The 14,172-nt window shown below is 48.4% G+C and overlaps 1 protein-coding gene across 1 annotated transcript in view; it reads left to right on the forward strand.

Moving 5' to 3' along the window:
• Positions 1 to 14,172, forward strand: part of cdh16 (cadherin 16, KSP-cadherin) — a 112,606-nt gene that overhangs the window by 37,700 nt on the left and 60,734 nt on the right. The window contains exons 6-8 of the mRNA XM_085989538.1: positions 1,983 to 2,179; positions 8,174 to 8,305; positions 11,240 to 11,390. Coding sequence (XP_085845664.1) covers positions 1,983 to 2,179; positions 8,174 to 8,305; positions 11,240 to 11,390 — 480 coding nt within the window. The remainder of the gene's footprint in view (positions 1 to 1,982; positions 2,180 to 8,173; positions 8,306 to 11,239; positions 11,391 to 14,172) is intronic.

The following is a 14,172-nucleotide window of genomic DNA, read 5'->3' on the forward strand; positions in this document are numbered from 1 at the left end:
GGACTGCAACAAGTTACAGGAGGACATTAATAAACTTGCAGAATGGGCATATAATTGGCAAATGAAATTCAACACAGATAAATGTGAGGTGTTACATTTTGGTAGGAAGAATAGGGAGGTCACTTATCACTTGGAGGGTGCGAGTCTCGGTGGGGTAGAGGAACAAAGGGATCTCGGAGTACAAATACACAAATCACTAAAAGTAGCGACACAGGTTAGCAAGGCCATAAAAAAAGCAAACCAAGCACTAGGGTTTATTTCTAGAGGGATAGAATGGAAAAGTAGGGAAGTTATGCTAAACCTGTATCGAACCTTGGTTAGACCACACTTGGAGTACTGCGTGCAGTTCTGGTCACCATATTATAAAAAGGATATAGAGGCACTGGAGAGGGTGCAGAGAAGATTTACAAGGACAATACCAGAAATGCGAGGGTATACATATCGGGAAAGGATGAACAGGCTGGGTCTCTTTTCTTTTGAAAAAAGAAGGCTGAGGGGTGACCTAATAGAGGTCTTTAAAATTATGAAAGGTTTTGATCGAGTGATACAGAGAGAATAGAGTCGTCGTGTCCACGCCGGCCATCAAGCCCCGTCTATTCTAATCCCATTTTCCAGCACTTGGTCCATAGCCTTGTATGCTATGGCATTTCAAGTGCTCATCTAAATGTTTCCACTTGTGGGGAAGAGCATAACTAGGGGACATCAATATAAAATAGTCACCAAGAAATCCAATAGGGAATTCAAAAGAAACTTCTTTACCCAGTGAGTGGTGCAAATGTGGAACTCGCTGCCACAGGGAGTGGTTGAAGCGAATAGTATCGATGCATTTAAGGGGAGGCTGGACAAACATATGAGGGAGAAGGGAATAGAGGGTTATGCTGATAGATTTAGATGAGGAAAGACGGGAGGAGGCTCGAGTGGAACATAAATGCCGGCATGGACTGGTTGGGCCGAATGGCCTCTTTCTGTGCCCTATATCCAATGTAATCCTATGTAAGCTGACCCAGGACAAACCTGTGTCTGATCTGTGCAGTTCAGTTCTGCACTGAGGAGTGCATTTGCCAAAGAGCTTGACGACACTTGTAATGAAATGCCAACATCGGCAAGAGCATGACCTTCAGTGAATACGAAAGCACAGAACATCAGCCAGGCACGTAACACGATATTAACAATACCTGCAGTTACATAGAGCCTTATCGCAGGAAAACAACTCCCTGCTTCACACAATGAGTTGCTGGTGCAGCGCGCTGACTGCTGTGTGTCGTATAGTAGTAGGAGGTGACTCAACCGTTCTTGTCTATAGCTGTTAAAATGATGTCTATTCATTATGACTCCTTAATCAAACTTTGCTCACCATAACTGTCATTGACAGTTGTCACAGCAACAGGAGTGAGCTGCCTTTGCGCGGTCAAGGTTGGGACATTTGATTCCCATTGAGCAGATGAAATGCTTCATTGGTGTAAAGACACAGAGGTTGGGAATGTTTTGAGTCTATTTCGAAAGGAGAAAATGCTGGCTTTTCACTCGGTTCCTCCGTTCTCTTGAAGAGATTCAGTTGAGCTATTGTTTGGTTAGCGCTGTGAGTCACACTGATTACTAAACGCGCCGCAGCCTCACTCCTAGCCTCGTGACAGCCCCAACTTCTCAGTTGAAATCAGCTTGAGAACTAACCCTCCTTCGTCAAGACTGAAAAAGCACAAGACGAAGTGTTTCGACCTGAAACGTTGGCTCTGTTTCTCTCTCCACGGATGTTGCCTGGCCTGCTGAGTTTTTCCAGCGTTTTCTGTTGTTATTTCGGATTTCCAGCATCCGCAGTATTTTGCTAACATACTTCCTTAATTCTGTTCCAAACTCGCCCTCTGCACTCTGACCCTGTGCCCGCTCGTCCTGCTGCCCTGGTTGTTATCTGAGAGTGTTGTCCCAGGTTTTCTTTATTCAATTTCTTGCGGCGGTTGTAACATTCTAGCGTCTGATATTTTTAGGTGCTGCGTCGTTGGACCTTGGCTTAGTTGACCAATACAACCTGGTCGTACAAGTTAAAGACATGGGGGATCTAAACCAGGGCCACTACACACAGGCGGACGTCACAATCACCGTTACAGAGAACCTCTGGGTCCCTCTTAGTGCTGTCGCTGTGCGGGAGAACCATGAAGGTCCTTATCCCCTGGCTCTCTCAAAGGTAAGGAACCTGTCACTGGAGCTGGAGCTCTCGAAAGGAGGACTTGCCCTGCTGTCACATTTCGGGTTCTGATTCTAGACATTTCCTCAGTGTCAGCCTCGCCGGGACTTCCATAAGTGGTCCTCAAGACCCTTATGCTCCGGAGTCCACCCTTCCCTGCCCAATATCTACTTAAGCAGTAGTAAGACCCAGAGATCGAATGTACTCTGTACACCAGCTACTGGAAACTGTTGTCACATGGTTCTCCTTTCTTCCAGAATGATAGACAGATGATAGATAGATTTCTAGACACAAAAGGCATCAAGGGGTATGGGGAGAGAGCGGGAAAATGGTATTGAGATGGAGGATCAGTCATGATCATATTGAATGGCGGAGCAGGCTCGAAGGGCCGAATGGCCTTCTCCTGCTCCTATTTTTCTATGTTTCTATGTTTCTAGAAACAGACTGAATGTAGATTCTATCCAAACAAGATTCATCAACAACCCCCATTTATATAGCGTCTTTAACACAGTAAAATATCCCAAGTGATTTCACATGAGCGTAATCAGACGAAAATTGACACTGAGCTAAAGAAGGCGACACTAGGACAGGTGACCAGATCTTAACTCCATCTACCCACCTTGGTTCTGTAACTCTTAATATCCTTGTCCAACAAAATTCTATCAATCTCAGTTTTGAAATTTTCAATTGCCCCCCCAGCCTCAACAACCTTTTTGGCGGGGAGAGAGTTCCAGATTTCCACCACCCTTTGTGTGAAGAAGTGCTTCTGACATCACCCTTGAACGGCCTGGCTCTAATTTTAAGGTTCTGCCCCCTTGTTCTGGACTCCACCCCCCCCCCCCCCCCCCCCACCAGAGGAAATAGTTTCTCTCTCTCTCTCTACCCTATCAACTCCTTTTAATCATCTTAAACACCTCAATTAGATCACCACTTAATCTTCTATACTCAAGGGAATATACACTAGTCTAGTCTAATCGTGAGATGAGGATTATTGCCCATGAGAGAGAACAGAGGTGGCCATAAATGATTATAAATATCAGGAATTGAAGGTTTGAGAACAGGTTAAGGGAGTTGCAATTGTTTTCATTGGAAAATATATTTTGAGTTGACCGGTGGTTGGGGTTATAGAAACATAGAAACATAGAAACATAGAAGATAGGAGCAGGAGTAGGCCATTCGGCCCCTCGAGCCTGCTCCGCCATTTAATGAGATCATGGCTGATCATCCAAATTCAGTACCCTGTCCCTGCTTTCTCCCCATATCCCTTGATCCCTTTAGCCTTAAGAAATATATCTAACTCCTTCTTGAATATATTTAATGAATTGGCCTCAACTGCCTTGTGTGGTAGAGAATTCCACAGGTTCACCACTCTCTGAGTGAAGAAATTCCTCCTCATCTCTGTCCTAAATGGCCTACCCCTTATCCTTAGACTGTGACCCCTGGTTCTGGACTCCCCCACCATCGGGAACATCCTTCCTGCATCAAGTCTGTCCAGTCCTGTTAGAATTTTATAAGTTTCAATGAAAGCCCCTCTCATTCTTCTAAACTCCAGCGAATATAAGCCCAATCGACTCAATCTCTCCTCATACGTCATTCCTGCCATCCCAGGTATCAGCCTGGTGAATCTTCGCTGCACTCCCTCCATGGCAAGAACATCCTTCCTCAGATAAGGCGACCAAAACCGCACGCAATATTCAAGGTGTGGTCTCACCAAGGCCCTGTACAACTGCAGGAAGACATCCTTGTTCCTGTACTCGAACCCTCTCGCTACGAAGGCCAACATACCATTTGCCTTCTTAACCGCCTGCTGCGCCTGCATGCTTGCATGGTTCACAAGGACAAATCCAAAGGGACAGAAGTTAAAAATGAGGAAGTTAATAAAAAAACAAATTGCATTTCTATAGCGCCTTTCACAACCTCAGGATGTCCCAAAGCATTTTACAGCCAATGAAATACTTTTTGAAGTGCGGCCACTGTTGTAATGTAGGAAACGCAGCAGCCAATTGCCGCACAGCAAGCTCCCACAAAAAGCAATGTGATAATGACCAGATAATCTGTTTTTAGTGATGTTGGTTGAGGGATAAATTTTGGCCAGGACACCGGGGAGAACTCTGCTGCTCTCCTTTTGAGTAGGGTCATGGGATCTTTTACAGCTTTCTGAAAGGGCAGACAGGGCCTCGGTTTAATGTCTCATCTGAAAGATGGCACCTCCAACAGTGCAGCCCTCCCTCGGTACTGCACTGGGGGTGTCAGCCTAGGTTATGGGCTCAAGTCTCTTGGAGTGGGACTTGAACCCACGACCTTCTGACTCAGAGGTGAGAGAGTGCTACCCACTGAGCCACGGCTGACACCGTAGTTAGAAGTATAAGGGAGGTCAAGAGAGAACTTTATCAGGCAAAGGGTAATCGAGTTGTGGAATAAATTACAAGGGGAGGATATTGAAGTGGACAGTGTACATGGGGTTAAACATAGGAACAGGAGGAGCCCATTCAGCCCCTCGAACCTGTTCCGCCATTCAATTAGATCACGGCTGAAATGTATCTGTAACTCCATTTGCCCTTGGTGTCATAACCATTAATAGTCTTGCCTAGGAAAAATCTAGTGATTTCAGATTTAAAATTATTAAAGGGGAACTAGATGTGGTGCTGGAGATAGATCGGGGCTGAGAGACATGGCGAGAAGGTAGGGGAAGGAGAGGGTGCGGTTTGATTAGTCCAAGAAAGGGACAAGCTGGGGGTTGGCGGGGGGTGCCGAATGACCTTTCCCTCATCTTCCAATTGTTTGCGTGGCACTGGGTCACAGGGGACATGTTGTGGAGGGACTTGCTGAGCTGCTAGAAACCAGTTGGAGGGAGGAGGTCGGGGAGTGGAGAAGTGCGGAGTCAGACAGCCAGGTGGGGAGGGGAGAGGGGGTGGGGGTGGGGGGTTGAAGGGATATAAAGGACTCCGACATGAGTCACAGCAGCTGCTATTTTTTAGTCATGACTTTTTTTTGCTGTTTACTGAAACAAAACCTGAGGGATATCGAACTGCGGTTAAATATAGAACCGACCGGCGGAAAGGAGAGAAGCTGAGCTAATTCTGGACAGAAAATTCAATAAAATATTTCTTTTTCTAGACAGAGACGGTATAGTTATTTGCTGGTTTGACGAGCGAGCATCGATCAGCGATGGAATTTTTCCTTTCCAGGGTTTGTTACTGTGGCTGTAGAGGCAAGGCCTGCTTTACAGAGACGCTTGTCTCAATGTTCTGGTATTTGTGTTTTATAAACACTTGGAGTTTCCCCTGACTCCAGCTAAGGCTGCAGCCTGCGGCCATCTAACCATCTCTCTCTGCTCCCTTGCCACTTCAGTCCTTACCACTACCCCCGCCTCCCACTCTGTCCAAACATGTGGCATTGTCTGTCTGTCTGTCTCTTGATTTTTTGTTCTGTCACACTCTCTCTCACTCACTCCCTCTTCACTCTCTCCATTTTCTCCTCTCTCTTCCTCTCCCTCTTCCTTCTCTCCTCTCCCTCTCTCCTCCATTCTCTCTCTTCTCCATTTTCTCCTCCACTCTCTTCTTCATTCTCTCCTTCGCTCTCTCCTCTCTCCTTCACTCTCTCCTTTCTCCTCTCTCCTCCTCGCTCTCTCTCTCCTCCGTCCTCTTCCCTCTCTCCTCCATTCTCTCCTCCACTCTTTCCTTTGCTCTCTCTCCTCCTTCCTCTTCACTCTCTACTCCATTCTCTCCTCCATTCTCTCCTTCACTCTCTCCTCCATTCTCTCCTCCATTATCTCCTTCGCGCTCTCCTCTCTCCTCCACTCTCTCTCTCCCTCTCTCGCCTGCCCACAGAAGATTGGTACCGAGTTGATTCTCTGTAGTATCCTTGCCTGTTCAACCCTGGAGCCAAACAGGCCTGTAGTAATCGAGGGGTGGGGGGTGGCGGGGGTGGGGGGGTGGGGTGGGGGATGGGGGGAGTGTTGGTTGACCAGCCTGCCTGTTTGATGGGACCTGGAGAGGTGACCATGGGATTTGAGGTTCATCCCACTTGGCTCCAAATGCGTGGTGTAGTGTTTATGATATTGGATTATTAATCCAGAGGCCTGGGCTAGTAATCCAGAGAACATGAGTTCAAGCCCCACCAGACAGTTTGAGAATTTTAATTCAGGTCATAAAATCTGGAAATAAAAATGCTGGGATCAGTAAAAGTGACCATGAAGCTGCCGAATTGTCATAAAAACCCAACTGGCTCACTGATGTCCTTCAGTGATGGAAACCTGCCGTCCTTACCCGGTCTGGCCTATACTCTTGACTGCCCTCTGAACTGGCCGAGCGAGACCCTCAGTTGTATCAAACCGCCATGGAGGTCTCGGCCTGGGCTCAGTGGGTGGCACTCTCGCCTCTGAGTCAGACGGTCGTGGGTTTAAGTCCCACTCCAGAGACTTGAGCCCATAGTCCAGGCTGACACTCCCAGTGCAGTGCTGAGGGAGTGCTGCACTATCAGAGGTGCCGTCTTTCAGATGAGACATTAAACCGAGGCCCCGTCTGCTCTCTCAGGTGGATGTTTGCGTGGGTTTTCTCCGGGTGCTCCGGTTTCCTCCCACAGCCCAAAGATGTGTGGGTTAGGTTGATTGGCCATGATAAAAATTGACCCTTAGTGTTAGGGGGGATTAAATACGTGGGGTTACAGGGTTACGGGGATAGGGCTTGGGTGGGATGGCTGTCGGTGTAGGGACCGGGTGCTAGGGTTTGGATGATCAGCCATGATCTCGTTGAATGGCGGAGCAGGCTCGAAGGGCCGAATGGCCTACTCCTGCTCCTATCTTCTATGTTTCTATTATGTTTCTATGTAAAAGATCCCACGGTCACTATTTCAAAGAAGAGCAGGAAGTTCTCCCCGTGTCCTGGGGCCAATATTTATCCCTCAATCAACATCACTAAAACAGATTAACTGGTCATTGTCACATTGCTGTTTGTGGGAGCTTGCTGTGTGCAAATTGGCTGCCGCGTTTCCTACATTACAACAGTGACCACACTTCAAAAAGTACTTCATTGGCTGTTAAAAATTTTGGGACGTCCTGAGGTTGTGAAAGGCGCTATAGAAATGCAAGTCTTTCTTTTGGCTCCCATTTTGTATTTCTTGTATCTCTCTTTGCGTCTTTGGGGCAGTCTCAATTTGAGGACACAATCTCACCCCCTAAAAAACGCCCAAACTCACGTTGTCTAAGCCCCTTACACCCATCAGAGAGAGGAGACACTCACCAGTCTGGGCTGAGCTCGCACCGTGTTCCCAATGGTGACAGGACAGTGTGTTAACCTACTGCACCTCCCAGTTTCCCCATCAGAGAGAGGACACTTTCATCCTAACCATCTGGGCTGGCTTGGAACCACTGCGTTGGAGTTCAGTCTGGGGTTAGAGGTCCCAGAGATGAAAGAATGAAAGAACTTACATTTCTATCGCGCCTTTCACAACCTCAGGACGCCCCAAAGTGCTTTACAGCCAATGAAGTACTTTTTGAAGTGTAGTCACTGTTATAATGTAGGAAATGCGGCAGCCAATTTGCCCACAGCAAGCTCCCACAAACAGCAATGTGATAATGACCTGATAATCTGTTTTAGTGATGTTGATTGAGGGATAAATATTGGCCAAGACACCAGGGAGAACGCCCCTGCTCTTTTTGAATAGTGGCCATGGGATCATTTACCTGAGAGAGCAGACAGGGCCACGGTTTAACGTCTCATCTGAAAGACGGCACCTCCGGCAGTGCAGCACTCCCTCACTGGGAGTGTCAGCCTGGATCTTTGTGCTCAAGTCTCTGGAGTGGGACTTGAACCCATGACCTTCTGACTCAGGGGTGAGAGAGTGCGACCCGCTGACACCTGTGTCACAATGCACCCGTGCGTTCTCCCGGGAGTTACCAGGCAACAGTTCCGAGGACGAGAGGTGAAAGGTTGTGCTACAGTTTTTTGATATGGTTGAAACTTCTCACTGGCTGATTGGCTCCTGGCGTCATAGGTTCAATGGAACAACGATCGAGTGAATTACAGGCTGGAGGCTAAGCCACCCTATCCCGAGGGACCTTTTATCATCGATGGAGAGGGCCGCATCTATCTAACCCAACCTTTGGACCGGGAGCGAGAAGCAGAGGTAAACTATAGAATCACAGAATCATTGAATGATACAAGAATCAGGGGGATTCCACTGGCTGGAGTCACACCTAGCACAAAGGAAGATGGTTGTGGTTGTTGGAGTTCAATCATCACAGCCCCAGGACATCGCTGCAGGAGTTCCCCAGGGCAGTGTCCTCGGCCCAACCATCTTCAGCTGCTTCATCAATGACTTTCCCTCCATCATAAGGTCAGAAATGGGGATGTTCACTGATGACTGCACAGTGTTCAGTGCTATTCACAACTCCTCAGACAATGAAGCTGTCCATGCCCGCATGCAACAAGACCTGGACAACATTCAGGTTTGGGCTGATAAGTGGCAAGTAACATTCGCACCACAAAAGTGCCAGGCAAATACCATCTCCAACAAGAGAGTCTAACCACTGCCACTTGACATTCAATGGCATTACCATCACCGAATCCCCCACCATCAACATCCTGGGGGGTCACCATTGACCAGAAACTTAACTGGACCAGCCACATAAATACTGTGGCTACAAGAGCAGGTCAGAGGCTAGGTATTCTGTGGCGAGTGTCTCACCTCCTGACTCCCCAAAGCCTTTCCACCATCTACAAGGCACAAGTAAGGAGTGTGATGGAATACTCTCCACTTGCCTGGATGAGTACAGCTCCAACAACACTCAAGAAGCTCGACACCATCCAGGACAAAGCAGCCCACTTGATTGGCACTCCATCCACCACCTTAAACATTCACTCCCTCCACCACCGGCGCACCGTGACTGCAGTGTGTACCATCTACAAGATGCACTGCAGCAACTCACCAAGGCTTCTTCAGCAGCACCTCCCAAACCCGCGACCTCTTCCACCTAGAAGGACAAGGGCAGCAGGCACCTGGGAACACCATCACCTCCAAGTTCCCCTCCAAGTCACACACCATCCTGACTTGGAAATATATCGGCCATCCCTTCATCGTCGCTGGGTCAAAATCCTGGAACTCCCTCCCTAACAGCACTGTGGGAGCACCTTCACCACACGGACTGCAGCAGTTCAAGAAGGCGGCTCACCACCACCTTCTCAAGGGCAACTAGGGATGGGCAATAAATACTGGCCTTGCCAGCGACGTCCACATCCTGTGAATTAATTTTTAAAAATACAGCACAGAAGGAGGCCATTCGGCCCATCGTGCCTGTGCCAGCTCTTTGAAAGTGCTCTCCAATTAGTCCCACTCCTCCCTTCTTTCACCACAGCCCTATACATTTTTCTTTTTCAAGTATTTATCCAATTCCCTTTTGAAAGTTGAATCTGCTTCCATCGCCCTTTCAGGCAGCGCATTCCCGATCACAACAACTCGCTGCGGAAAAAACATTCTCCTCATCTCCCCCTCTGGTTTTTTTCCCAATTACCTTAAATCTGTGTCCTTTGGTTAACGACCCTTCTGCCACTGGAAACAGTTTCACCTAGCTACTCTTTCAAAACCCTTCACGATTTTGAACACCTCTATCAAATCTCCCCTTTACCTTTTCTGCTCTGAGGAGAACAACCCCAGTTTCTCTCGTCTCTCCACGCAACTGAAGTCTTTGATCCCTGGTACCATTGTAGCAAATCTCCTCTGTACCCTCTCTTGACATCGTCCCTAAAGCTCCTACCAAAATAAATCACTTCTCTGCGTTCAATTTCATCTGCCATGTATGTGTCTGCCCATTTCACCAGTCTCTCTGTGTCCGCTGAAGTCTCTTACTATCCTCCTCATGGTTAGCTACATTTCCGAGTTTCGTGTCATCTGTAATCTTTGAAATTATGCCCTGTATACCCAAGTCCATGTCATTAATATATATCAAAAGGAGCAGTGGTCCCAACACTGATTCTGGGGGGGGGAGTGGGGGACCAGTGTACACTCCCTCCAGTCAGAAAAACAACCGTTCACCACTACTCTCTGCTTCCTGTCCCTGAGCTAATCCGTGTCCAAGAGCACAAGTGCTAAATTAGGTTTGACCCGTATTTGCATAGCCTCACCCAGGGCTGGATTGCCAATATGGTGCCTCGGTGGGCCTCTTCACACCTGGGGTGGCAGCGTTCCTGCTCCTGATCAGCATCCTGCAGTATTGTTGACAATTCTGGGCCCCACATTTCAGGAAAGATGTCAAGGCCTTGGAGAGGGTGCAGAGGAGGTTTACCAGGATGTTACCAGGGACGAGGGACTTCAGATATGAGGAGAGTTTGGAAAAGTTAGGATTATTCTCCTTGGAACAGAGAAGGTTAAGAGGTGACCTCATGGAGGTTTTCAAGATGATGAGAGGTTTTGATGGAGCAGAGAGAGAAAAACTATTCCCTCTGGTGAGTGGGTCAATAACCAGAGGTCATCGATTCAAAATCATTGGCTAAAGAGCTCGAGGGGAGATGAGGAGAAATGTTGTCACTCGGAGAGTTGTGGGGATCGGGAACGCTCGACCTGAAAAGGTGGTGGAAGCTGATCCCATCAATAATATTAAAGGGAGTTGGACGGGTTCTGGAGGATGAGGAACTCGCAGGGTGACGGACAAAGAGCGGGTGTGTGGGACTGAGCACAATCGCTCCTTCACAGAGCCAGCACAGGCACGACGGGCCGAATGGCCTCCTCCTGTGCTGTAAGTTTCTATCCAGTAACGTCACCACCCGCCCCCCAGATAGTGTATACGGTCAGAGGTCTCCCGAGGACAGGACCGGCTGGACTGTGACGTCTGTCACAGTTGAACAGCCTGTCAACATCCTCGTCAGTGAAGGTTGACCACTTGGGTGAGGGGATCGGGCCCCCCAGTCAGCTCCGTCGGGGAAACAGAGAGCAAAATGGAGGGAATGATGTTATTTAAAACCCTGGAATATTTTCCCAGCGAGGTTTATCGCGGATGTCGCGTGTGTGTGTGTGAGGAGTGAAATATCGCTGGTGGGTTAAAGCTGTGGCCCTCTCCCGCTTTAGTACCTGATGCTGATATCTGCGGTGGATTATGACGGCGAGCGCTACGACGAGCCGCTGGAGCTGGGAGTGACGGTCACGGATGAAAATGACAACGCGCCCGTGTGTTCCCCCGAGCGTTACCAGGCAACGGTCCAAGAACGAGAGGTCAAAGGTGCAGCGGCAGATGACTGGCTCGATGCGGAGGGGGGGAATGTTCGCGCCATAATAAACACAACAGGGAGCTCGTGAGAGGAAAAGGAAAGAAAAGCTCGCATTTATACAGCGCCTTGTGGGATCTTGCTGTGCGCAAATTGGCTGTCGCATTTCCCACATTACAACAGTGACTGCACTTCAAAAGTACTTCATTGGCTGTAAAGCACTTTGGGACGTCCGGTGGTCGTGAAAGGTGCTGTAGAAATGCAAGTCTTCCTTTTTTCTGTGATGCCTCCCCTGGTTGGACAGTGGGCCGGGACAGGACTGGGCTGGTGATAGTCCCCTCACCAACACTCACGGTCTAAGCTCACAGGTGAAGAATGGGTACCTAGCTGAGTTACCAGGTGGGGTTGTCCCGTAGCAGTGACAGAAGGATGAAAATTGTTAGTGGGTGAGGGAGAGGGGTAGAGAGAGTTGGGAGTGCGATATTTTCACACAAACCATTTAAATATTTCATTTAAGTTAAGAATCAGAGCGTAAAGAGAGACTTGTATTTCTACAGCACCTTTCACGACCCCAAGACGTCCCAAAGCGGTTTACAGCCAATGAAATACTTTTGAAATAAAAACAGAAAATGCTGGAGATACTCAGCAGGTCAGGCAGCATCTGTGAAGAGAGAAACAGAGTTAACGTTTCAGGTCGATGACCTTTCGTCAGAACTGGAAAAAAGCAGGAAATGGAACAGATTTTTAAGCAAGTGTAGGGGCTGGGAAAGGGGGGAGGGGATGAAAGAACAAAAGGGAAGGTCTGTGATAGGATGGAAGGCGGGAGAGAAGTCGGGAAGGAGGCGGGACTACAACTTTCGGGGTTGTCGTCCCGCCTCCATCGAGATGCGGCCAATCCACGCGATTTTAACTTGATTGACCTTGTTGAGCCCGCCCAGCGACCCACCCGGCAACAGGTGATGTCACAGACTGAAATTTCATCTGTCAAGGCGTTTTGACAGATGAAATATCAGTGTTTCACAGCTGTTTGAAGCTGTCAAACACTGACAGTCTTACTTCTAACCTGAGTCCTTCTACACAGACTCAGTTAGAAATCTCACCGGCACAGAAAGCTGAAGGCTGTCACTTTTGACAGTTCGCAGCCATTCTGCTTTCTGTGCCGGTCAGATGATGGACTCCCGAAACCTAGAGGAAGGAAGGCTGAAAAGGTAAGTACAGGTAATTTAAACTTCTTTACACACTTTAGACACACCAAACACACTTACCTTTGCACTCATGCACCCATCACTCACTTGAACACCGACATCTCGACCCCTCCAAGTCCTTCAACCCGACGGCCCGACTCCTCTAACTTGGCGTGGTTTGGAGCCGTCGGGAATCCCACACTTCAAGCTTTAAAATAGGGATTAGGCTAAAAACTGCCTGTTAACTACCTGTTAACAGACAGTTAATTGGCACTAATCCCTTCCCGCCTCGGGTAGGCGGGTCCCAGTGCGGGGCGGGTACCCACCTCCTTTGAAACTTACATGGGGGCGGGTTGGGGGCGGGATGGTGTCGGGACCCCCGAATTCGGGACTTTAACCCCTCCGCACGCCTCCAATCCCGACTCCACGGGTCAATGAAAATCGACCCCTAAGAGATATTCAAGGCGAGAGGAGATGGTAATGGGACAGGTTAAGAAACAAAGGATGGCTCGAGATGGAGTGTGAATTGCGCTGGCAGAATGAAAGACAGCTGCTGTGTGGGAGAGAAGAACAGAAGGCACAGACAAAAAGTGTGGATGAAAAATATATATATGATAGGGGCCGAGGTTATGATCTGAAATTGTTGAACTCTATGTTGAGTCCAGAAGGCTGTAAAGTGCCTAATCGGAAGATGAGGTGCTGTTCCTCGAGCTTACGCTGGGCTTCCGTGGAACAATGCAAGAGGCTGAGGACGGTGAGGTCTGAGTGGGAGTGTAGCGGTGAATTAAAGTGACAGGCCACCGGAAGTTCGGGGTCCCCCTTTTTTTTCATCAAAACTGAAAAAAAGCAGGAAATGGAACAGATTTTTAAGCAAGTGCAAGTACTTTTGAAGTGTAGTCACTGTTGTAATGTGGGAAACGCGGCAGCCAATTTGTGCACAGCAAGCTCCCACAAACAGCAATGTGATAAATGACCAGATAATCTGTTTTAGTGATGTTGATTGAGGGATAAATATTGGCCCCAGGACTGCGGGGAGAACTCCCCTGCTCTTCTTCGAAATAGTGCCGTGGGATCTTTTATGTCCACCTGAGAGAGTAGACGGGGCCTCGGCTTAAAGCCTCATCTGAAAGTGTTTGCGATATTTGTCTGAAGTACATGGTGGCACTCTGGCCTCCGAGTCAGAAGGCTGTGAGTTCACAGTCGCACTCCTGAGACTTGAGCACAAGAATCTAGGCTGACACTCCCAGTGCAGTGTTGAGGGAGTGCTGCACTGTCGGAGGTGCCGTCTTTCAGATGAGACTATTTTGAAAAAGAGCAGGGGAGTTCTCCCCGGTGTCCTGGGTCAATATTTACCCCTCAATCAATGTCACTAAAACAGATTATCGGGCCATTATCTCATTGCTGATTGTGGGGCTTGCTGTGCTGCCACGTTTCCTACATTACAACAGTGACTACACTTCAAAAAGTAATTCATTGGCTGTAAAGTGATTTGGGACACCCTGAGGACATGAAAGGCGCTATTGAAATGCAAGACTTTCTTTCTTTTACCTCTGTCTGTGATTTGCATGGACTCGTTAGCCTGTGGACAGTAACTGTCCCATGTGTGCAATGA

This window comes from Somniosus microcephalus, chromosome 6, assembly GCF_052327205.1.
Source record: "Somniosus microcephalus isolate GS21.2 chromosome 6, FLI_Smic_1.0, whole genome shotgun sequence".
NCBI lineage: Eukaryota > Metazoa > Chordata > Chondrichthyes > Squaliformes > Somniosidae > Somniosus > Somniosus microcephalus.